The 24522-nt window shown below is 44.5% G+C and overlaps 2 protein-coding genes across 3 annotated transcripts; one reads left to right on the forward strand and one right to left on the reverse strand.

The window, feature by feature from the left end:
• Nucleotides 1-6490: 6490 nt before the first annotated feature.
• SCRG1 (stimulator of chondrogenesis 1) lies at nt 6491-15287 on the forward strand. Its single transcript, XM_005435279.4, has 3 exons — nt 6491-6571; nt 11149-11411; nt 12978-15287. The coding sequence occupies exons 2-3, from the start codon at nt 11176-11178 to the stop codon at nt 13030-13032; spliced, it is 291 nt and encodes a 96-aa protein (XP_005435336.2). The 5' UTR covers nt 6491-6571; nt 11149-11175; the 3' UTR covers nt 13033-15287.
• A 1115-nt stretch (nt 15288-16402) lies between these two features.
• SAP30 (Sin3A associated protein 30) lies at nt 16403-23716 on the reverse strand. 2 transcript variants are annotated; one of them, XM_055720190.1, is made up of 4 exons: nt 23060-23716; nt 21539-21661; nt 18767-18865; nt 16403-16734 (listed from the first exon to the last, which is right to left on the reverse strand). In XM_055720190.1, the coding sequence occupies exons 1-4, from the start codon at nt 23369-23371 to the stop codon at nt 16612-16614; spliced, it is 657 nt and encodes a 218-aa protein (XP_055576165.1). In that variant the 5' UTR covers nt 23372-23716; the 3' UTR covers nt 16403-16611. The 2 variants fall into 2 exon arrangements, with proteins under 2 accessions (XP_055576165.1, XP_055576156.1); XM_055720181.1 differs by lacking the exon at nt 23060-23716 and adding an exon at nt 22102-23023.
• Nucleotides 23717-24522: the final 806 nt, after the last annotated feature.

The following is a 24522-nucleotide window of genomic DNA, read 5'->3' on the forward strand; positions in this document are numbered from 1 at the left end:
ACAACCCTTTACAGATACAAAACCTTTGTAAGTTAATTTGAAGTTATCAAAGGACTGTGTAGTAGATGCTGAAGGTATCAGTTCCTTTGATGAGAGAGTCTGGATGGGCAACTTTGCAAAAACAGGACGAGTACTTCAGAACTGTGACCATTACTCTGTGTTAGTTAATAGAAAAACAAATCCTTCTCCTCTCAATAAAATTACCTCATTGTTATCTATCAACAAATGAAGAGGTTCTGGTGACACTCAAAGGCAGTAATCCTTTAAGCTTTTATATGCCTAAACTACTTCTGGCAGGTAAAGCAGGAAAAACACCAGCGTCAGATGAACTGTGATTAAGCGGATAAGTGGGATTCAGCTTCTATTGCAGTACTTCAGTTTCCAGAAAGTTTTTGGCAAAAATCCCTCACCAGAGGCTCTTAAGGAAACTGAATTGTCTATTCATACCTGACAGTTCAGAAACAAATAGTAGCATGCACAGTCGCCTGCCGTGATGCAGGGAGGTTGCTGTTCTCACAGGACATCTGGGCTGTGACCTGACAAAGGGTGACAGGGACCAGTAAAAAGTCTGCAAACAAAAGATTTACTTTGTCAAACCACCGTTACATGAGCTTATTTGAGACGATGCACTCAGTACAGGTGATCACAGTTCTGAGCCTATGCTGGGCTGCCAATTGACTTCCATTTGCGCATGGGGCTGAAGTCACAGAGTAGTTGAGGCTGGAAGGCACCTTGGGATCATCTAGTCCAGCTCCCCAGCTCAAGCAGGGTCAGCTGTAGCAAGTTGCCCAGGACTGTTTTTACCTGGGGTTTTAATACCTCTAAGGAGATCTCCACAGCCTCTGTGGGCACTGTGACCTTCATCACAGGTAAAAAAGTTATTTGGGTTTTGAAATGGAATCTTCTGTGTTCCCGCTGGTGCCCATTGCCTCTTGCTCTGTCACTGGGCACCACTGAGGAGAGTCTGGCTCCATCTTCATTACCCAGTCCCCACTGGGTGTTTTTAAATAGATAGATAAGATCCCTGGTGGGCCTTCCCTTCTCCATGCTGGAGAGTCCCAGCTGTCCCATCCTCTTTGTACAATAGATGTTCCAGTCCATAAATCACCTTTGCGGCCCTTCAGTGGCCTCCAGTTTGTTCACAGCTCTTTTATTCTAGGTCACCTGGATCTGGGTCCAGCGCTCCAGGTGTGTCTCACCAGAGAAGAGCAGAGGGGAACGCTCACCTCCCTCAGCTTGCTGGCAACACTTCTCCTAGTGCAGACCAGGACACTGTTGGCCTTCTTTGCTGCAAAGGTCCGCTGCTGGCTCATGTCCAACTTGGTGCTTACCAGGACCCTATGTCCTACTCTCCAAAGCTGCATTCCAACCAGTTAGTCCCCGGCCTGTTGTAGTGCATGTGGCCGTTCTTCCCCAGGTGCAGGACTTTGCATTTGCTTTTGTTGAACATCATGGTGCTCCTGCCAGCCTATTTCTCCAGGCTTTTTGAGTGGCAGCCTAGCCACTAGGTGCATGGTCTCCTTCCTCCACTCCTGCTTCTTCTGCAAGCTTCCTGAGGTTGCCACTGCTTCCTCACTCAGTTAGGGGTTGCCCTCTCCTTCCCCTGTTGTTTCTGGTTTAAAGCTCTCCTCATCAGGCTGGCCAGCCTGTTGGCAAAGATGCTTTTGCCCCATGCAGTCACACTTGATACTTTCCAGGTCTCTGCTGGCTGTATTGTTGGTGACCACATGGATGAGCAGCAGGGGTGAAAGTCTGAGGGCTGGACAAGCCTTACAGTCTCTCTGCAGCACCCCAGGGCTGAATGCCCAGCAAGCAGTCTTGTGCAGGGTCAGAGCTACCCTGTAACAGGCAAAAGGCAGTGGTGTGATCAAGGACTTCAAAAGTCAGTGCAGTATCTGTAATGTTTTTAGTGGTGGTGATTAAGGAAAACTAAATCAGACCTTACAATTAATGTAAGTTTGGTTTTTTTGTTTTATATTATATTTTTTTTTCCTTTAACTACAGAGAAATAAGCACAGGTGATAGAGACAAAGGTATCTCTGTTTTCTATCACACTCCTGGCACCAACCAACTTCAGCAGCTGCAGAATGCTCCACATCCTCAAGGCCACGTGCCTTTAGGTATAAATAGCTAATTCCTAGCAAAGCAGTAAAAAAATGCCATACAAAACCCCATAACATCCTGAATCAACAAACAAATCAGACCAGACATGGATTTCTAAGTATCAGACAACCAGTATCTGCGATGGCCGGTAACTGGGAACAGTTTCCCATTTTAGAGTGTTTTTTCTGTAATACATTCAGATTCCTTTGCCAGCCTGAGACACCAGACTTTATATGTACATGCTTACAACATTAACTCATTTGGCCTGTCTGGACTTTATAGTTCATAGCATCAACAGGTTCTGAATATCTGTATCCTCTCTGCCTTCACAGAAAAGCAGCAAGAGCCTGAGCATGCCAATAGACCGCTGATCTGAGGAAATACACTAAAAGATGCCTTTGATTAGCCCAGTGTTCCGTGTTGCAAATTTTAACCAAGCACAGATTGCAGCCTGCATAAAAAGTTGAGAAAACTAACAGCTAAACCAGGAAGCCAAAAATCAGAGAGAGAAGGGAAACAGAGGGGCTCTGGGACTCCACAGAGAACAGCCACTGGAAGTAAATCAGCACCCAGCAATAAAGGCATGAGCAAGAACTACCGTACCCCCAGTTTCTTCAGAGCAATGAACAGTGCTCCAGAAAACTCAGATGAATCCCCCAGGGTAAAGCATGTACAAGGTAAAAAGCAAATTATCAGATGCAGGAACTGCAGAGGCAATTGTAGAGTGTTTAACAGCACAGACATTTTTCTAAAACCAATCAACAACAGAACAAAGGGCACACAATTAAAATTACACAAGCTAAAAGCATAAAAAACCATTTTCAAATACTTTTTCTGAGTGACATTATAGATGCTGAGTGATGGAAGGCATGGCATGAGGAGTGCAATGCGAGTTATATTCGTTTTACATGTGAATATTTGCAAAATGAGCATGTAAGATTTTTATCTCTGCTTAAAAATCCATTGTGCTGAAGACTGACTCCAAGGCACCCTACCCACTGTGATCCTGTAACAAATAATGACAGCAGTTAATGCCTTAGCTGTGCTGGCGCTGTCATTACCACTGGCATTAAGTCTCCCAGGTCTTTATGCATCCGTACAATACTTACATTCCTTTATAATCTTCAAGTACAAGTTTTAGACTGCATCATCTGCCAAAATCAGGTTCTGAGGTTCCTTATAGATCTCTTCATATATACTCTGTGTATTAATGAGCTGGCTGACTCATAGGTTAAGTGGTATCTTTTAAGAAGATTTAATGTGAGTGGAGAAGCATCGGTATTTCTCACTGTCACCCTGTGAAGAGCTGAGCGTTGATATCAAGGATACAATAAGATGCAAAGTGATTTTTGTTTACAGAAAAAACCTAAACCTGTGTGGCTCACGTTCAAAATGCAAAGCACATTTAGAATACTGAATATTTCAAAAAATAAAATGAAAAAGTAAGATTATTTTCCCAGGGCACATTACACAGATTTAGTCTAGAGTAGTGCTGTATGTCAGAGGCAGCCACGCTTTTGTGGCTGAATTTCATTGCTGCTTTTTCTTTCCTCCTTCTCACCCTATCAGGGGCTGTTCTCCTTTGAAAACTACTTCTCTCCTATGGATTGCTGCTGCTACCTTTTCACCACCCCCTCCTGCCTCCATCTGCCACTGCCTCCTCATGGGCCATCACTTCTTGCTGGCTCCAACAGCTCCAGCCTGGGAAACAAAATGAAAACAAACAAACAAACAAAGCCAAAGCAGCTCTACTTTGCATCTTACCTCTAATATTGCCATACCTCTTCAGAGAGGAGCAGATATGTATACATCTAAAACAGGGTATTTAAATATAAGGAGTTGAACATGACTCGGGATTACTGCACCAATGAAGGAGGGTGAAAGAGCAGGATTTCCTTACGGTTCTCCTGCAGCTCCCAGATGCCGTGGTGGGGAACAAAAAGCCTCTGCGATTTTCAATACCCCTCTGTCATGGCTGGCACCCTGCCAGCCTGCACCAGACACCGGCTGCTGAGCCCGCTGGGGACATGGTGCCGGAGCAAAAAGGCAGGAGGAAACTGAAAATAAAGAAAGGGTCACCAGGGCTGGAGACAGAGTCAGTACAGAAACAGATATTCGGGGCAACGGGTTAGGGGAACAGTGGAGAAAGGGAAAAGGAGGTAAGATCTGAAGTACTGCTTTGCAGTTTGCTTTCTCCCTTTGCAGGCTGCCCTGCCCTTCAATGCATTTTCCTATAAACTGCCTCGCTTTGCACACCTCGAAGAGTTGTTCCTTCTCTTGCCTCCTCTTAGGTTGCATTTCCCTGCTGAAATTCCCTAAAACTTTTGTTTCCTCTAAATCCCAATCTGCTTCCCAGTCTCTACTCTGAAACTGCATCATGAAGGAGAAAGTTTCCTCCTGTTCCTGAATGCTTTCAGTGACTGAAAACATCATATGTGGGGCTATGGAAGGAGAGGGGCGGGGGGGGGGGGAAAAATCCCTAAAATCATCACACCAGCAAAACACCAGCTTTGTTAGAACTGTCCTTTCTCAAAATGCAGCGGGACGTTTCCTGAAGAAAACTATCACTCACACACTTTGTAAACATAACTATCAGTCCACGTTCCAGCACGGCTCTCTGAACGTGTTCTGGAAACGCAGCTACTCCCTGGAAAACACAAGAGAACTTCCCTTGGGCAGCAAGGGAATGCTACTAATACACTTTTATTACATTATATCTTCTGATAAAAACTTCAAATTACTCATACCAAAATTTATTTGCAGTTAACTAAAAAGACATCCAAAGTCACAGCACCAGCACAATATGCTCTCATTCCCTCCTCTGAGTTTTATTCCTGCTTACAGCTTCCCCTTGGAGATGGGCACCAGGCTCACAGCCTGCCCCCGCAGCACAGCGCTGCCCTGGAACGCTGCACGCTCCCAGAGGCATTAGGATAATCTCATCTAAGGCATGGACTGCTGTGGCCAGGATCTGCACCAGAAAAGAATTTCTGCAGAAAAGCAGAGGCAGTGCCAGGCATTTTGTCACCCTGAAAAGGCAAGGATATCCTGTTCTGCCCGTGCTGTCTGCAGCTATCTCCTCCCTCCCCTTTTAAATTGCCATGCCCATAACAGTAGCAAAGGATGTCCTGCCTGATGTTTCTAATCTGAACTAGAGGCAGAGGTACAACCATCCACCCTGCTTTCAGCTGTCCTGGCTGCCCATCCCCAGCAGAGAAGGGGAACACCCTGTTGGATGGGACCACCACGAGTAGGTAGGCTCAGTTTCAAGAGGTTTGCTTCAAAGCATCTGTGCCCTTTGCCTACTTTCCTTGCTGAGGCAGCAGCAGATGGGACATGCACTTCTTATAGAGGCCCTAGTTCGCTTCTGGCATATGATAAATCAAACTGAATAAGCACCGTGACATCAAATTGTGAACAGAGTCAGCTGAGCAGAGGCACCTTTTCACACTCCTAACAAACCTCTGTCCCGCAAGCAGCCCAACAGGCAGAAAACCCCCTGAACTCTCACAAAGCAAGATCAGAATCAAAACTAGGCAGACTGGAAAATGTAAGAATTATGGCTTCAACAGCTAAGGGGCAATCATCCATCTCTATTCACCCACATCACAAAATAGATCCAGGATGGCCGTAATAGAACAAGGGCCAAACTGCAACAGAAATATGAGGACACATGCTTCACCCTCAAGACTATTTTCTCGTTAATACATAATACTTCAATTCCATTTAAGAACCTTGCTGTGTGTTTTTATGGTACCGGATCATTTGATTAGCTATAGTAGTCTAAAGTAACTTCCTCTGAAATACCGTTCAATCAACCTCTTGATTAAATGTCTGGTCAGCAAGGAACTCAGTGCATTGAGTATGCTGTACTAGCAGCCCGGTTAGAGTAATTACAGGGGGGTTTTATTTCAGTTGCAAAAACCGGAAAGAATCCCAAAGCCAGGAATTAAAGTCTTGCATGAGGTTGTTGGCTAGGTCTGCTTTTCTCCACCCAACACAACACAAGGCATCTGTCCAGCAACCACATTGTTCTGCCTGTGCAACCCTGGGGGCCCACTCCTTCCCACTGCCCCCAGCCTGCTCGTACTCCATTGTTACTCCATGAGGTGTTTCCTCTTCCCCCACTCTGGATATGTGGCTTTGCTCTCAGAGGAGACACCTTCTCACTGGATCCTGAATGAACTAATCATTTCCTACTGGAAAGGATACGTTCTGTGTTTTTTTCCAGGTTGGCACTGACTGAAAGAGGTAGCTCTTGAAGCCCATCCTCTGGCCCCTCGCTGGAGAAGAGAGCCCGTCAGTGGCAGGCAGAAGTTAGGACAAACAAAGGGCTGTTTGTACAGCATCTCCCATCAGCCTTCCTTCCCTCCCTCCCTCTTTTCATCCCCGCCAGCTCTAGCTCTCTCTGGGTACATCTAAAAAAGATACAGCTACCAAGAAAGTGGAGGTGAAGCAGAAGAGAAAGGTATGTCTCGCTCCTGAAATCATCCTTGTACTCTTGTTCTGCTTGATGCTAGTTACAGAAGAGAATTGGAAATATATATGGGAACATGCGGAAGATGATTTGGGAAAACAGATAAATTGTAGGTAAGAGACAGTATTCAAGCCAGATGCATGGATATGTTCAAGCTAAAGATAATTCTTTTACTATCTTGCTCTTCGAAGTTAGATGCTACATATTAATATCTGAAGTCATTAAACATATCACTTTCAAGTGCTCAGTATAATTGCAAAATTCGTGACTATGGAGAGAGGTGTGTTCACAACAAATTGCTGTCTTTAAGAAAACTAAATGGGTTTCAGTGAGAACTCAATTTCTGGGAAGAATCAGGGTATTTATGGTAATTACAAAGCGGTAATTCATTGAATTCATCCTCAGTGGAATAGCTGCTGTCCTTACAATGCACCAACTGTTCAAGCAAAATAGATTTGAAGGATTTTTTTAAAATGGAAAAACCCTCTTCATAATATTATCAGTTATGCAGCTCTTGTGTAATGATTTCTTAGGAATGCACTAATAAACCTTTTACACAGTAACACACCTAAATATTAAATGTATAGCTTAACATTTTACAGGAGTTTCTGAAATGGAAACCTGACAAACAAATAAATAATAAAAGATATTTTATTTTTAATAGATGTTTTTGGTTCTTGAGCTCAATGCATGTTAAGAAACAAATAGATCTTAAATTTGTTTCACTGTAAAAGCAGCATGTTAACCCAGCACATGGACAGATTGGAAAAGACAGTACACCAAAAGCGTATCAATTAATGTGTTTCTTATTTTCAACACCAGGCAATGGGAAATGCAGCCTGCTTAACTCTGAAGGGTATATCTAACAGCTGACAGACCAAACTGTAAATATTTATCTTTTCCCAACCTCTAGAGGTGCTGAAATACACATTATTGTGCCATTTCTCAGTTTTCCCTGTTTCTATCCCCTAACACCTGAGCTCCTACTAATACCATGTGACCTTTAAAGAACATCACTTCTCATGAAATATTACCCTCTTGTTCACAGCCAAGGAGGCTGAAACTTGGGGTTTCCTCTTTGGTCTTTTCTGACTACCTCCACATCTAGCAGATCCAAAGCTATGTGGTGCCAAATTGCCTGGCAGGGTGATTCACATACTCCCAGCTGAACGAGCAGGGATAGCACCGATTCCTAACTCACCATGCATATTCCCAAACCATTTTCCTTTACACAAAACTCCAAATTATTTCAAAGCACTCGTATTCTCAACAGCGCTTGGTCTCAAACTTTACTTACACCATGTCAAAGCAACCAAAGTAATTAACCGACAAGAATTTATGCAAATGGAAGGAGCTCATTTTCAATATTTTTAGGTGGCTTTACTCCTGCTAGAACATGAAATGATGTATCTCAACAGAGCAACCTCGTCAGGCTTAGCACAATTGGTGTTGCTACCTTTTCAGAAGGTTTTATAAAATAAAGAGATATAAGAGGGCATTTGCTGGCAACGAGACTTTGAGTCACCTTAGTGACTGGATTTGTTCATCATGTTTCCCTGATCTGTTTTATGAGAAAAGACTGTTTCTGTGGTATGCAAAAGCAGATAAAGTCTTTGAAATAAGCAGATGAGGCATTTTGAAATATGCACGTGCTAGCTCTGTTCTTTACCTAGGCAATCAGTGACATTCCATCATCTGTGCAACCATATGCAGGAAAAGAAGTTGCAGAAAGAGATGCTGCATCTGAAAGGTCTGCCAAGTTTATCCACATCGATCCTGTGCAGGGAGCTGATGAAACGCTTGAGGCCCTTGGCAATCTTTCATCTGCAAATAGGGCTCTTTCTCTCACAGGAAAGAAACAACCTTCTGAAGAAAGGCCTTTTGATAAAAAGTTTCCTTTTGGTTATGATCTGCAAAAAAACAGAGAAAATATGTAAGCAGAAATAAAATTATAACAAAATAAACATTTATTTCTTCATAATAACAATGCTGAGCATTGGTAAGGTGCATAACTGACCTGTTAGTGAAGCTGTCTATCCACAGCTCACTGGCATATTGACTTTGCTAAAAATGATTTTGGCAGTCACCCATATAAACCCTCTTGATGCACTACAGCAATATCCTGTTATGTTCCAAGGCAGGTACCGAGTTACCTTCAATTGTAGGTCATGATTTTTGAGTCCAACAATCTGACAGTCTATAGAAAATCTGCCCATTTTCAGGACAGAATGAGTTCCTACAAATTTTGAGCAGGCAGGCAGCTGGCAACAGGCTCAAGAAGCATTCCAGCTTAACTCCAGGTAGGGAAAGATCTCCCATCTTATTAGGAATATAAAAAACATACTGAAGAGCAAGATATTAGGAATGCCTCATCCTCAGGGGAAGAACTCACAAAATAATGCAATCACAAGAAACAAAGGCACCCCCCCCCCCCCAATTCCTCTTTCACAGAAATTTTCTTCCATTAAATACTTGAATAATTAAGCTCAATTATTTGAACAGAAGAATGTTAAATTGTACTTCTCAACATTGGCATTTATCAAGGTATAGTAGAAACAAACTTGCTCTCTTTAAGCATTAGACTTCTCTGAGCAGAACCCTCATAACTGCAGTGTTTATACCCCTACAAAATAAAACCATTATTATAATAATACAGATTCTTTACTCAAGTCTAAAAACCAACATTATGCAAAGTCAGAACAATGTTTACTTTATTTGAGAAGTAGTTTTGAGGTCTAAAACTAATAAAGACAGTATGTTATTCAATACTGCACTCTAAGGTAATTAAAAAATAGATCCCCACGGCTCCATTACTAGTAGTTTATAGGAGTCTCCTACTCAAAAGTTCACATACAAGTTCATGGAAACTAAAAGGAATCATTCAATGAATTTTGCTTCTACAACAGAAATGAAAATGTGCACAAGAGCTTATTTTCACTTCAATCATGTTCTTTAATATATTGGCCACTTTTTAATATTTTATTTGGCTACTGGTGTTCAAAAAACAAGTTTGCACAAAACCTTATGGAAAAATATAATTGGGGAGCATCAAGGTATAGCATTTTACCCCAAATATGAATCCAAATTCCCAGTTTTCTTATAGTCTCTGGCATGTCATTCATTAACTGAAGACATGGAACATCAGCAGGATAGCTATGGTGGTGATATAATTACCCAGGACAAATTATTACAAAATACAGTAAATCTATACATTTAATAGCTTACTGTTTGTTTTTCAAGGGTGATCTCAAGAGTTTTATGAAGTAACCCAAGTGGGACTCTATTAATTGACCTCTATAGCTGGCACGCCTTTTTTTTCTATTATCTATATAATAGCTCTGCCACCTTAACTTGGCCTTTGATAGCCTTTGATCAGACACTGCCCCATGCCTAGTTATTTTTGCGTACGTCAGTCTCTGGAGCACTCTGTTCTGCAGCCTCACCAGACAGACCAGGGCCAGCCCATAACTGACTCCAAAGTGCCAACAGGATGAAGGGCGGCAAAGTTTTGCCTGAGGCTAACACAAGTACAGCGAGGAACACCTGGGGAGAGCTTGCTGGGCAGAGCTGGCCATTGCTTTAGGTTAGTTTGCAGAGCAGAATTCCGATTTAAATTCAGTAAGATATCAGACCCCTTTCACGAGGCAAGGTAAAACCCCACTCTCTTTCCTAATATTGATAAAGTCTAGGCTGAAGCATTGTTCCAAATGCTAATTTAAAGGTGAATGCACGTTCAAGGGTCTGACCCAAACGTGTGCCATGGTCAGTCTCTGCAAAGCAGCACAGAATAGCACAGCCAGCACTAAACAAGCTCACGCAGACAATGGAAATCCTAGTCGCTAACACAGCTTTGCAAGGGATAATTTATCCCGTCTTTTAATAAGCCAATTAAACCATAATGACCTCCTGTGCAAAGACTCAATTAAGCAGCTTTCAGTACCAAAAAAAGATTTTAAAAAAGAAAAAAATAGAAAGAGGAAATTCTCAGTAATGCTGTATCATTGCGGAACCTGCAGCCCAGGACAGCGGCACTTGGCAGCGCTGCAGAGAGCTCCAGACCTCCTTTGCTGTTAAAATGCTTCAGTTTCGTGAGTGGTCTGTGACGGAGGATTCAATCAGCAGAAAGTTTTTCCGCAACTTTGATGGGGAAAGACTATTCATTTTATGTGAGTGACTCTTGTTTTGACAAGCAAAATGGCCAGGAAGGTAGAGAAACACACCTGGACATTTTCCCCTGGTTTGGTAGCAATTGATACATTTGCTTACACCACCGAGAGAAGACGGCCAGCCCAAAGCAATTTTCTCAAGGTGAGAGGCCAAAGAAACAGCAAAATTGCCAGCAACAGAAGCCTCAATTCCCAATGAAAGAACTCCCAAGGTTGTACAGAAAGTAATGAATATCAATTCTGCTGCAATATTATTTACCTCCTAGGAGAAAACACTCTCCAGCACTCAGGCTCCTCCAAAAGTTCACAGGAAAGAAAAGAAAAACGCAAGCCAGAAAGCGAATTGGGGAAAGAGATCTGTTCGGCAGCTATACCTGTGTCACGTACCTCATTTCTCTTTAGCACCCTGCTGCTGGAAGCTTCGCAAAAATGAAGATGGTCTTGGTGCTGCTTCTGCTGAGCACCCTCCTGGGTACCCTGGCGGTGCCTTCCCGGCGTCCCTCTTGTTACAAGAGGGCCCTGAAAGACCACAGCTGTCACAACATCCCTGAAGGCACGGAGAATCTTCGACAAATTGATGATGGTCTGCAAGATCACTTTTGGGAAGGGAAGGGCTGTGAGGTGATTTGCTACTGCAACTTGAATGAATTGCTCTGCTGCCCAAAGTAAGATCACACTCATTTCACAAACCTGTACAGTTCTGTATGATCACCCATTATAGTTCCATCATTCCCATTACAGTTCCATCATTTTACAGTTCCCACTGCTGGAATCAGCTATCACTACAAAGAAATTCATCGCTTCAGATGGTTTGAAATGATATCAAGAGATAGCCAGTTATCTGATACACTGCCAGTTTTCAGGTTTCATTTTTCAGGGGCTCACCTAGGACTTGCCTAGCATATTTTGTAAACCTGCATGTCCTGTTATAGGGGACTAGCATTTAAATCACCCAACTTTGACTCTTCTATCTAAAACAAGAACGAGAACTACATAAAACCCTCATTCACAACACTTAGCAATGAAGATGTTTTCAGGACTATAAACAAAACTGTTTGATTTCTGTTCCATAGTGAAGAACAGTATTGCTATTCTAAGCCATATGCACATACATCAGATTCCATAGAGGCAGCTGTTTAAAGTAGGAAGGTGAACTGGGGGAACAGGGGTTAACAAATGCCCACAAGGGAACAACAAGATTTAGCTGAAGAACAACAGCTCCTCTGGCTCACTGGAACTGCTGACAACGCTGAGCAGTGAAGGTCTCACTGACCACGTGTTTCTGTTGTTGTTTTACAAAAAGAATGTACATCCCAACAAAACTGAGTTAGTAAACACCATCAGCCCACGCTGGTTTGAAGTAATAAAATGTATTAAGAGGTATTATGTCATTCAGCTTTCCAGCAACATCTTTTTCCAGGAAATTCAGATTAAAAATATCAACACTTCAAAACTTACTAATACTTCAGGGACACTATGTGATGCATTATATAGGCAAACAAAAATGGCTTTTTACATATGCATCTTTTACCACCCAAGTTTCTCAAGTCCTCTAAAATCCAATAAAAGGCAACTTTGCATCACTTCCATAGGACACTAGATTTGAACCAAGTGGGAATGACTTCTAAATCTGGAAACTTCACTTTCAAACTGAAAGCAGGGTTTAAGTAAGTTTTTCATCTTTCACTTTCCCTAAAACCAGGTATGGTGTCCTCACCCTGAAGCACATTTTGGGTTTCCAGCTTCAAACTCTGAGCTTGGAGCAGCCTAATAAAGCCTCTTTGATAAAAATACATAAGGAGGTCTTCCTTCAACCGTCCTAAGGCACAGAAGACCTACTTTGCAGGTCTGCTCTCAGGACAAATTGCACTGAACAGTGCGTGTGCACATGCCAAAGTTCTTTATTTTTGTAATAATTAGTATTTATTAAGTTTACTTTCTCAAAGCTAAAATACCAGGGTGGAGTCCTGGCACACTGGTGAGTCAATTGAAGTTTTGCCATCACTTCCAATCCAGGCCAGCTGAGGCAGAAAAGCAGGATCTTCACCCAGAGCTGCAGCTGCATTTACATTGCTGGAAGGGTATCCCACAAACACAGTAATCCTACATATACCCATCTCTCTGTGAACTAAAAAAAAAAAAAAAAAAAATCACAACTGAAAATGCATGTTATGTTAAAACTCTGATGAACAAATGATCTAATTATTTAAATATCTGATAATATCTTTCAGGGGTATTTTCTTTGGACCAAAGATATCTTTTGTGATCCCCTGCAACAGTCAGTGATGGACATCAAGTCTGCCAGTGAAGACAACAGACATCGTTCTACAATCACATGGTATATGCTTTCCAAGAGGAAAAACAAACCCACCACCACCAACAAAAACTTCCTTTCTAATCACAGGACCACACCTCTTTTCACACCGTAAAAAGTTTCCTTTCTATACCTTTTTGGAATCTCAAATACTTAAGAAATTCTACTTTCAAATTTAGTAGCTGACTATTTCCATCACGGTGTAGACTACTGTACAAGCTCTTAATGCATCCTAATATGCATCCCCCAGCAAAAAGCCTAACTGTCACTCAGCACAACATTCTCAGCTAGCCTGGATGAAGAAACTCCAAGCCTAAGCCTTCACGTCGTAGCAACCTAGAGCAGTGCTGCTTCCTATCACTTTACTGCCATCATACAGCTAATGTTTTAAGCTGAAGCTGCTTGTCCCTGGCACTTCTGCAGACAGAAGTACCAGGGACAAGCTCTCATGTTCTATTGAGGTATCTTAAAAAACATGCACATAAAAAAGACAGACTTTCACTATTTGCATTTGAAAATTCCACTGGGAAAAAAAAATAGGTAAAACTCACATTAATAATACTAAGGCACACTGTGGTCTTAATTATGTCTGACTGGTGACCTGCATTAACTATGCAATCTGTAAAACCTGAAATTGCTTAATCTTAACCTTGAACATTTAAAATACTACAACAGTTACAATAGGATTTTTTTTTCATTCATTCAAAAAGACATCTAAAGAGGATGGGACTGATGCAAGGTCTGTTAAAGCAACGTAAAAATCCACACTTAAGCAGCTTTTTTTTAATCAAGCCTTGTTTGAAATACAGTACCCCATAATTAAGTTAAAATGCTGGCTTTTTATTTTTAGGCTAGCCCTGTAAGGAAATAGCTAGGAAACTGAGGACAAAGAGGTATCTCAAAACGTTAGAAGTAATTGCCTTTATGTTTAAGGGGTATCTTAATCCAGACTGTAGATACATGGTCACCTCAACACCTGCCAATACCAAACACAGTGCAAGAGAAAAACAGCCAAAAATTTATGCCGTTAAGTTTAACAAAAGCCCTTGAACTTAAGGCTTATTGTCTTACATATAAAAAAACCTCTGTAGCTGTCAAGTCAGCCACATGGAAAGTGTGTAGTACTGATGTAACTATTGAGCCTTTTCCACTCAGAAAGTATACTGTTCATCTAATAATCTAACACCGCTATACCACGAAAACTGCTACCACCGGTTTACCAGTTTTATTTCACATTCAGTATGAAGTATCACAATGACTGTTTTTCTTCCTCTGTTAGTAAACAAGCATTGGTTACTTATTATACATAGCTAATAATAAATGTTTCAAGTAAATCTGCATGTACTTTTTTTGCCAAGTAATTTTTTAGGCTACTGACTGTTAACACCAGGCTTTTTAAGCTTGGTTTATATAGTAATTATTCCTGAGTCATTTGGGCTTTCTACCAAATCATCAATTAAGGGTAAAAAACCACCCCATAAATCTGGCAACCCACAGTCAAAAGTATCCAAAGACAGTGCTCTGCTAAGGAAACATATGGTATCTGCTCTTGTGCAAAGCCCTCTGTAAGCTGCTAGCAATAATAAGGGCACGTAACTTCTGTTGCTTGTACCATCTAGTTTCTACATGAATCATGTTGCATATGCCTGGCATTCACACTCTCCAAAGCAGCAGTAGCAAAAAAATTTAAGGCAGATGCAAATCTGGGTAGTAAAGTTGGAAAATGCTTTTCAGTTACTTTCCTTCCACAGCTCCTGGAAAATCCATAATCCACTGGAGCAAAAATTTCGCCACTTTCCACACGCAGAAGGACAGTGTCACATAGGCTACTACTTTAATAATAGTTTCCCGTAAAAACTTGCTTTTGTTTCTCTGCCAGGCCTAGGTGAGAACATTGGCCACGCACTCAGAGCAAGAGCCTTTATCCTTCGGATGCCCCATCCCTGACCAGGTTCCCTGGCTGTTCACGCAACAAGTACTTTGAAACCAACAAGCTGAATGTGTGCAAAGGGTATTTAGCAAACCACAGTCACTGTAGTGAAATGGGCACTAAAACACCTCTTTGGAGGATTACCAATTTTAGCTGCCACTAGCTAGATATCACTAACTGCCTTGAACTTAGGCCAACACCGCATAAGTTTATTGTGGAAATACATGACAATGCAAGTGAAAAATCAGGCCACCGAGAGCTACTGGGAATGCAGCCAGTTTGAGGTTAGGGTTTATCATCACTCAGTTCTATCAAGTGTCACAGGTCAAAAAAACCAAAGAAGAGCAACTTAGTTGCAGTGATGCCCAAAGTAGTAGTTTTTGAAAAACTCACAAGATTAACATTGAGCAGATTAGACCATAGAAATACTGCTTTCTTATTTTTCCCCAAATGAAGAAAAAGCTTTTAAACATCTGATAAGGTTAATAGTTCCATCAAATGCTAAACAAACAAGTTAAAGCAGTGGAGGACACAGCTTCAAGATGAAAACAGTCTTCCCTCTGCCTTTTCTTCAACCTATGTGCGCAGCTTAAAGCAGAAAGAAATCATATTCCATACACCACATGTTTAGATCAGCACAACAGTTACATGACAAAACAAGAAGTCATTAATAATACAGTCTTCAACATCAGACTTCGATACTCAATTAAAAGCGAAAGTATTGCTGGGTATTGTTCTCATATGTTACCATAACTTCTGGTGGTTTTTTTTTTTGTGTTTGTTTGGTTTCTTTAAACAAGCCTGAGCTAATGCATGCAATGAAACAGTATGTCTATTAGAAGACACCACATTGACCCAGCACAGGTTCTATCTTTCTCCAATTAAGATCTTAGCAGCAGTCTGTATAGATGAATGGAAAAGTCAGCAGCTACAGGATTTCTTACTGAGTGGAAGGATTTCTCAGCACAGTAAGCTGCAGCAGTCTTTTCATCTGTACTTATAGCTTTGAAATTTGAGAGCTGCATTTTTTTTCCATTTTAATATAGCAGCAGGAAGGCCTCAGTGCTTGGAAGCATACATCCCAGCAATGACAAGATGAATAAACAAATCTGAAAAGCCCCCATCAATTCTTGTTTCCAAAGGGGAGAAAAAGAAAGTGTTATTCAGCCATTTCTGCCCAGTTAACAACTGGAACTGTCATTTAAAGCCTTTTACCTTAGGAAAAAAACCTAGTGCCAAGTCTGCTACAGCTTTTTTTTTTTAAAAGGCGTTGCATCATGAGAACTTGAAGTACATTCATAAATAAATCCTTGGCACACTTAAATTGAAAAATATTTTAATATTACATAATTAGTCAAAGCTTAACTATTAGGTACAAGTAACTCACTAAATAAGTTACAGACACACCCAACTTGAGCAACAATATCAGTGATATTTATTTAAAATACTTTTGCTGAGGCAATTTGTTTCATAAGAGATTGTTTTCAAACAAATCAGCAAGGTTATGAAAAATAAGAGACAAACTCTCCGGGGAGAAAAAGTTACAAAGAAAGCTTTTGCATATCCACAAAACCTCAGTCTTTTGATTTGCAGCCTGAGTCTCAGTCCCAACCTTTTCCGTCTAGTGAACCCCACTATCCATCTTTAGATCTGGTTTGTTCTTATCATTCTTCACCGAGTAGATGAAATATGTTAAGGTATCCTTTTCATTCACTGGAATTGTCCTAAAATGGCAGCCAATTATCTAAAAAGGAAGAACGCAAGGAAATTAAATAACCACTTTTATATGCAGAAGAACTGAAGATTCAGATTTAAATCAACTTCATTGAAGTTTAAAAGATTGATAGAGCAGCTTACAAAAGAAAAAGCTAGTTCTTTTCAAGAGTCTTTAATAGTCATAAAAAAGATAAACAGGAACCATTTTAATATTGAGACCTATGAATTAAATATAGCAGATTGTACCTTAATTTCCAAACTTAAAAACTCAGAAAATTTTCAGAAAACAAGAACAACCTCAAAAAAAAAAGTTCTCAAAACAAACAGTTTTGAGTATTGTTACAGCTGTATAGTTAAAGCTCAACTATAAAGCAAGTAATGACTATAGAATACAAACAGAGCAACAAGCAGGTAAACGAGAGGCTACTGCTCAGCACTCGGGAGGGTGGTGTGTGTCTGTATCAAGTCACATACAGAAACACCTAAGAATCTTCAAGAATTATAACTGAACATTCAGCTCTTCAAGTCAGAGCTATTAATGAAAACTGACCATGCTGTAACTACTAAAATATGAAAATCTCTAAACAGTCCTTAAATCACTTTTGTCATTCTAGAAGTCTTCCCCTTCATCAAAATGAACTCCAGCTTTAAAAGCAAGCACACAAAATATTATACCTGCCTGCGTCTATTCTCTGGCTTTTTGCAGGATTTTTTTGTAGATTAAAGTTGGCAAGTGAGAAACCTGGGACTGGTTATTTAATTACCACAGGATACAAGTATATAAATGTTTAGCCTCATCAGCAAGTTAGGAAGGTTTCTAAAACCAACTCCCCAAAAAATTCAGAGAGAAACAGTTTGACAAGAGTCCTTTGAAGGGGACTTGTAACAGCTAGAGGAGTGTCTATTTTATGTTAGGACAGGTTACAAGGAATCATATGTACTGTAAACTAAAGAAGATCCGCAGCTATGGCTCACAAATACCTGCAGGTCAGTCAAACCAAGCCAATGACCAAAGCAGCTTTGCCCATGCACACCATGCAGCGTAAGAACAAGTAGTGCAAATACCTCGTGAGAGGTACCTAAAGCAGACCCTTAGAAACACCATTTTTGGAGGACAAAAACTCCTTGTGCTTTTTCAAATCACAGTCCTGCTAATTCAAGAGCTTATCTGTACCTCAACTCACATATTAAAAAAACAGAAGACTGCAGCGGCCGCGGCACTGTTCTCAGCCTTGAGATCTCCCACACATTTAAGAACCTTGCCGTTAATCCGCACAGATTAAGGGAGAGGACAACAAAATGTCTGCACGGAAGTACAATTGAGTGTATCGCTGCACAGAAGTGAAAAATCAGTGGCTGTACCTCCCTGTTTAGAGAAGATCATGAGTTCTTCCATGTAGTTACATCAGCAAGCTCTAACTGGATCTTGCAGCGCAGGACAAACCCTTTAAAATTACACTCACACGCAGTCAAGATGCTTACATACAGCTGTACTCACACAGAGCTTCAGCTCCTTTAGAAATATTTCATAAAGTTCTATCTTTCTGATGGCAGATCCCAGTGGTTTTGGTTATTTATTGGTAATTAATTATCAATAGAAGCCTGGTTTTCAGCTTTCTATACTTTATATACATAGTAACACGTATGTTTGCTTCAAACAGCCAGTTACTGTGAAGTCTGAACCTTGCCAGAAGTTTGCTGCCACCTCCCAGTTTCCAGTTCTTTTCAGCAGGACACTTGGGGTGAAGGTGTGACTGATACACAGACCATAAATCTGTGATTCTATGGTATTCAGCGACACCCAGTTCATCTTACTGTTCCAACACTGTTTTTGAGCGGCACACACTCCTTTCGGAAGTTTCTTCCTCTGGAAAGAGCTTTTACTTTTGATTTACTTGGCTCAGGAGCTGCAGCCAATGAAGGAAGCTAGATAAGTAGTTCCCTTTTGTTCTTCTAAAATCCAGATTACATATGCTCTTTATGCAAGGATCCCACTGTATAGAAAACCACATGCCATAACAAGTCACATTTTCTATTATGGAACAAACACTCATACGTACTTCAACGAGCTGTGCTTTGTTGAGTCCTGGTCTGGTCTGTAGCTTGAAGTGTCTTTTGTACCTTCGAAGTGTGTTTACTTGTAACTGATATAAATCAACCTAGAAGAAAAGGCGGGGGGGGGGTGGTGGGGGGGGGGGGGGGCGGGGAGGAGGAAAAATAATCTAATGTAACTGAACAGGATTCAGTCATTAACAGTTTACCTCTCAAAAACATTTTGGAATCTTAGATACATAAGTGTAAACAGTCAGCTCAGCAGATCTCATTTTGACAAAAACCAAGCTCTACCCTGCACCTTTTAGCAGAAAGGAAAACAGCCCAGTTCAGTTTAAGAGCATTTTATTGTTCCCAAGCGTGGCTCTGCCTCCCTTCAGCTGTGGACAATATTTGGAACTCATTATTGTACTTTACTCAGTTCTGGGTTTTTTTGTTTGTTCCCCAGTTCAAGCATGATAACACAAAGCCCAGTAACAACTTTTGAGACAACATCTATGAAGATGACATTTCAAAAGGAGGCCCCTGCTCTGCAATTTCAGCCATCAAATTTTACACAAGTCACATGCAAGATATAGCACATCTGCACCATGAGACAGCACATACTAGAATCAGGGAAGTCTACAGCACAAAGTTTTCTTGGCTTGAGGTGAGAGAAGAAAACAGCTGCTCTTGCTCTCCAAACACATCCCTGCTACATAAGCACAATGCACGAGTTATGTGCACGGGCACCGTTGTCCAAAACTATTTTTCAGCACGAGCTGACAGCTGAAAGAATTGCACAAGGTCCTCTTAGGGATACAAATACACAACCTTAACCCAGTACTCTGTCGGTTTTGAATCCCAAGAACTCTCATCAACAGCCACTTCTCCCAGCAACAGCTTACCCTCCCACCCTCCCTGACAATGTAAGAGAGCTTAATCAGATGACTGAGTGGGAAAGCAAGCCGAGAAAGCAGGCCGAATGAGAAATTCTGCTACATCAGTTGCAGTTACAGTAGCATTCTCCAAACTCACTGCATTAAAAATTGGTTAAGGCATTCATTTTTGCTTTAAACTCATTTAGCAGCCTTATTACAGAATACAAACAACAGCAGTGCTACTGCATGCTTGGTAACCTGGCCAGACTTGATGTCATGCTGCCTTGCATGATAAAGGATGAGTATCCTTTGGTATTTTGAAGTTTACACAGCACAAATTCCACTTCCCAAGTCACAGTGGGGAACCCATACCCCAGAGCATCACATAGAGGAGCAGCAGCAGCTTTCCACCAATTCCCAGAAGCTACCAGCACTGCAGAAGCCTCTTCCCCTCCTGCAGGAATCACTTCTAACAGGTAACGATGGCCATGACTGAGACTGAAATGGAAAGGCCTTACAAGTCTTCAGAAAAATGGTAAGTTTTTTTCCTTAATAAACTGGATAGCAATTGAAAATAAAGATCAAGGGCCAACTGGCATCTAAGGCATACAGTAATTACGTGGAATGAACGTACTGACCTTGTCCAAATTGCCAGTTGAAAATCCTCAAAAATACTTCCCAGGCAGTTTTATTTCCTGCAGTAGGACCATTAAAAAAAACCTAAAACCAAAGCAGCTTGCTTTCTTGTTCTGGAGATATCCATCATTTGTGACATGTTTTATAATTCTTGCATGAGAAAACAAGACAGGCTTGCAGGAGAGCTGCGATTGCCACTGTGCCAGAGCTACCTGAAGTCACACAGAGCATTAGCTTTAGACAAAACTTTTAAAGCAGCAATCCCAGATATTTAAGAGACAAATAACACAGCCCAGCATCAAACTACTCCCAATCCCCTAAAATCCTCTTAGCCAGAGCCTTCAGACTGCAGCCACATGCCTTTAGGCATGGATTCTTGTACAAAGTTTCATCACTTATGCTGCTGATATCTACAAATGCAGACCATAAGGATGCCATTAAATTAACACTTAGAGCAATTTCTGGAGAATGCTTTAAAAATAAAATCCCTTTTAGAAGGAACCAGGTAGGCATGACAGCCTCTGTTCAAAATTAACACACAGAAGAGCACCTGCTAAGCCAGTCTGCAGCAGAAGTAATCCAGAGCACATATAGGAAAAGCAAGCCTTAACTGCAGTCTTTCCCACTGTACTACAAAAAAGGTTGAAAGCTGTAGTTCACTTTTCTTAATGGGTGAGGTTTCACTGGTCTGCAGTGGAGCTAACAGGTTGCAAAACCACCATCTTTCTCCACTCCTTTCTAGCACAGCTCCCCAAATGCCTCTTCCCCCCCAACAAGGTAAAAAGAAAGAGCTACCGGCATTAAACTTTGTGTTTAACGCGACTAAGGGAAAAGCCATCTGCAACACATTTACCACAGAAGGAAAGGATCAGAGGGATGAGGCACTGAAGCATTTATATCCCAAGCCCTGTGTGCAATTCCCTTCAAGTTGTCAACTCCTGCCGAAGACAGAGGTTGCTGGTATGTGGCAGAGCACCACTTTGGAGAGGAAGCACTAAGATGGAGAAAGCTGAGAACAGCAGTTTTCTTGAGAGAACCAGCAGACACTTAAAATAATCTAAGGACTTTTGTTCATTGCACTCTGCACAATTAATACAGAAAAAACACCATAAAATTCAGTTAGATTTTGTTATACTAAGACTGAGTTAATTAAGAGTCTTCTCTTTTCCACACACCCCAAATAAGAAGAGCTGTAAGAGTGGGAAAACAGTACCTGTGTGGACTAGGTAGTCAGTAAGAACAAGGTTAACACAACAATTAGAAAAGACACTGCTATTTAGCTACCTCTGGAGTGTCGATGTCTTGCACCGGTGAGTCACCATCATCATCGCTGCCTTTCCTCTTCCTTCTATTTCTCACACTCTGAATTAAGTTTTTGTGGAAGTCACAAATATACAGATGTCTTGCCTAGAAGAGTAATACGGCGTCTTTCAATCAAATCCACCTATCTCCCAGACTTACAATATAAACGCACGTACAGAGACAACCCCTCAGCAACCAGAGTCACATGAAAGTTTTTATACCGGATTCTTCAAAATGAATAACATGCTGTGCTACAGCTCACCGCCACCGGCTTGGCCCAGAGGACGCCGAAGTGCTGCTGCCATCGACTGATGCAGCTGTAACAGGCTGCAGAGCCACACGAGTACAACCCTCCCTCCAGCCACGACGCATTGCAACTCGGGCACCGGGAAGGAAAACGAAAAACAAGCTTTCACTTGTTCTTTAGAGGGCAAAAGGCCCGCTCTCCTTTCCCATCAATATCCTTCCCTCCGTGTTTTCACTTCCACTACCTCGGCGAGGTCAAGCAACGCACTGTTTTTTTGTCTGTGTTTTAAAAAGTTTACCTTTGCAGGGGTCTGCACGCTTTGGGGTATCTCCCAGGCGCGCACCGGCCCCGAATTTCCGAGCTGGGTGCTTTCCTGGCAATGCCCGCACGGAGCCGCGTTTGGGGGCCGGGGGCTGCGGGGGTCCCCCGGGGGGCACGGAGCAGCCAGGCCGGCCGCCGCGCATTTTAAGCTGCTTTGCCCCCCGCACCGGGAGCTCCCCGCTCCCAGGGACCGGGCGAAGGCAGGCACCACTCCGCACCGCCCGGGCGCTTCACGCCGCAGAACGGCGGCTGCAGCTCCGCCGGGGGGGCCGTGCCGTGCCCCCCCCCGCCCAGCCGGCCCGAGCCGCGCTGCGCGGCGCCTGATGGCTGCCGAGCGGAAGATTGAGTGGCAAGGGGAGACGTGCAACATCGCAACACGAGGCGGAGCAGCCGAGCGCTGCCCTCGCCAGGAACAGGCACAAACTAGCGCGCCGGGAGCCATGCAGGCTCCGCGCCGGGGAGGGGGAGCGGCGCCTCCCGGCCACGCTTCGTCCCGCTCCGGCTGCACCGGGCGGCGGGGGGGCCACACATGCAGTCGATGCCCCCGGTTCTTGCGGGGTGGGAGGGGACCCCTGAAACAAGCGGAGGGACGGGGGGAGGGGAGTTCCCCCTCCCTTTCCCGCAGAGGGAGCGCACTTTGAGGCCGTGCTCCAGCACCACCAGCCAAACTCCACCGTGCTACGGGATAAAGGGGAGGGGGGAGGGAAGCGGGAAACACCACTTCCCTACCGCCAAAAACCCCCAACCCACAACCCCTGAACTTTTAATAAAAGCCCCCAAAACAAGTAACCCACGGCAGCAACCGGCCCGCGCGGAGCGGGGCTGGGGGCCGGAGCCGGACCCGCCGGCCGCTTTTGTCTGCCTGCCCCGCCGGCGGCGGGGGCCTGGGGGGGGATGCGGCAGTCCCAGGTGTGCCCTCCCCTCCCCGGACTTACGCTTTTGTCCAGTTCGATCTTCACCTTCTTCTGCGAGATGCTCTTCTGGATCCGCTTGCTGAAGCTGGCGTTGCCGGCGGCGCGGCCGCACCGCTCCCCCTCCTCCCGCAGGCAGCACAGCTGCCCGGCCCCGGGGCCGCCCGCAACCCCGGCGCCCACCGAGCCCGTGGCGGCAGCGGCCGGAGCCAGCCCCGGCGGCGGCGGCGGCGGCGGCGGCACCTCTACGGCAGAGCCCGCATTACCCGCAGCCGCGGCGGCGGTGGCGGGGTCCGCCCCGCGCTGGGTCACCTCTTCGGGGGCGAAGCCGTTCATAGCCGGCGCCACCTCCGCGGCCGGTGGGAAGCCCGGAGGAAGGCGGCGGGATCCCGCCCCGCGCCAAACTTCCCCGGCGAAACGCCGCGGCCCGGCGGGGCGCCCCCCCTCTCCCTGCCTCCCCTCAGCGGCGGCACCGGGGCGCGAACCCGCCCTTCAAGGGCGGCCAGCCCGCACGTCGCGGGAACGACTCTCCCCGCCGGCTGTCCGCTAGCCTCAGCCCCGCGGCTACCGGAGCGGCGGCGGCGCCCCGCGGGTCGCCCCACTTCCTCTTTCCCCCCCTGTCATGTGGAGACTCTTCAGCTGTTTCCTATGTAACAACAGCAACCTGCCCGCCGCCCCGCCCCGCCTGCCCGCGCATGCCGGCTGGCCCGCCGCGGTGCATCTCGGGAGCTGTAGTTCTCCCGCCGCGCCGGCCGCGGCCGGCGCGGCGGGAGAACTACAGCTCCCGAGATGCACCGCGGAGGCGGGAGCGCGGGCGGGGGGCTCGGCGCGCCTCTCTGCGCTGCTGAGGCGATGCCGTCCCGCCGTGGCGGCGGCTGCTCCTTTCCGCGGCGGGCTTCGCTCCGCTCCCCTTTCCCCCGCCGCCAGGAGGCCGGGCCCGCCGTGCGGGAGTGGCGGCAGCGGCTCAGCTTACTTTTAAAAGGCGCCGTTCTCTCTCTCTCTCTCACACACACACACACGCACCCCCCCCCCCCCCCCCCTCCTGCTTCCCCCCCGCCCCCGGTCGCTCCTCCCCGGCGGCGCGGCCGTTGGGATTTGAAAGGCGGCCGTGCGGCGGCGGCCAGGCCTGGCTGTGGCGGGGCGGTAGGCGGGAAGGCGAGGGGCAGAGCGGGGGAGGCCGGTGCTGCCTCTCAGCGTGCCTAAAGGGGTTCGGGCGCCCCCGCTTCTCCCTGCTCCGCTTTGGCGTGGGTCTGCCCCCGTGGCTTCTGCGGCTCTAATGTTTTCATCTGCGTCTTGCTTCTCGGGATGCTTGTTTAGGGTTTTCCACGACTTTACCACCCCCCCATTTTTCTCTTTTCTATCTTCCGTCCCGGTCCTTCCTCCCGCTGCCGGCCATGGCTGCAGAGCCGGCCCCGCCGGTGTCGGTGCCGGGCGCTGCGGCCCCGCTGGCAGGAGGCAGCTCCCCGGGACCCGCAGCGCAGCCACCG

The sequence above is a fragment of the Falco cherrug genome, chromosome 1 (assembly GCF_023634085.1).
Source record: "Falco cherrug isolate bFalChe1 chromosome 1, bFalChe1.pri, whole genome shotgun sequence".
Lineage (NCBI taxonomy): Eukaryota > Metazoa > Chordata > Aves > Falconiformes > Falconidae > Falco > Falco cherrug.

What these genes read in the sequence shown, in the direction of transcription:
- SAP30 (XM_055720181.1), bottom strand. Translation starts at nt 22,566, where the DNA reads ATGGCTCCCGGCGCGCTAGTTTGTGCCTGTTCCTGGCGAGGGCAGCGC. An exon ending in GCGTGCAGACCCCTGCAAAG is followed by an intron (nt 21,662 to 22,101) that starts GTAAACTTTTTA and finishes TTACTCTTCTAG; the next exon opens with GCAAGACATCTGTATATTTG. An exon ending in ACAAAGCACAGCTCGTTGAA is followed by an intron (nt 16,735 to 18,766) that starts GTACGTATGAGT and finishes CTTCCTTTTTAG; the next exon opens with ATAATTGGCTGCCATTTTAG.
- SCRG1 (XM_005435279.4), top strand. Translation starts at nt 11,176, where the DNA reads ATGAAGATGGTCTTGGTGCTGCTTCTGCTGAGCACCCTCCTGGGTACC. An exon ending in GAATTGCTCTGCTGCCCAAA is followed by an intron (nt 11,412 to 12,977) that starts GTAAGATCACAC and finishes AATATCTTTCAG; the next exon opens with GGGTATTTTCTTTGGACCAA.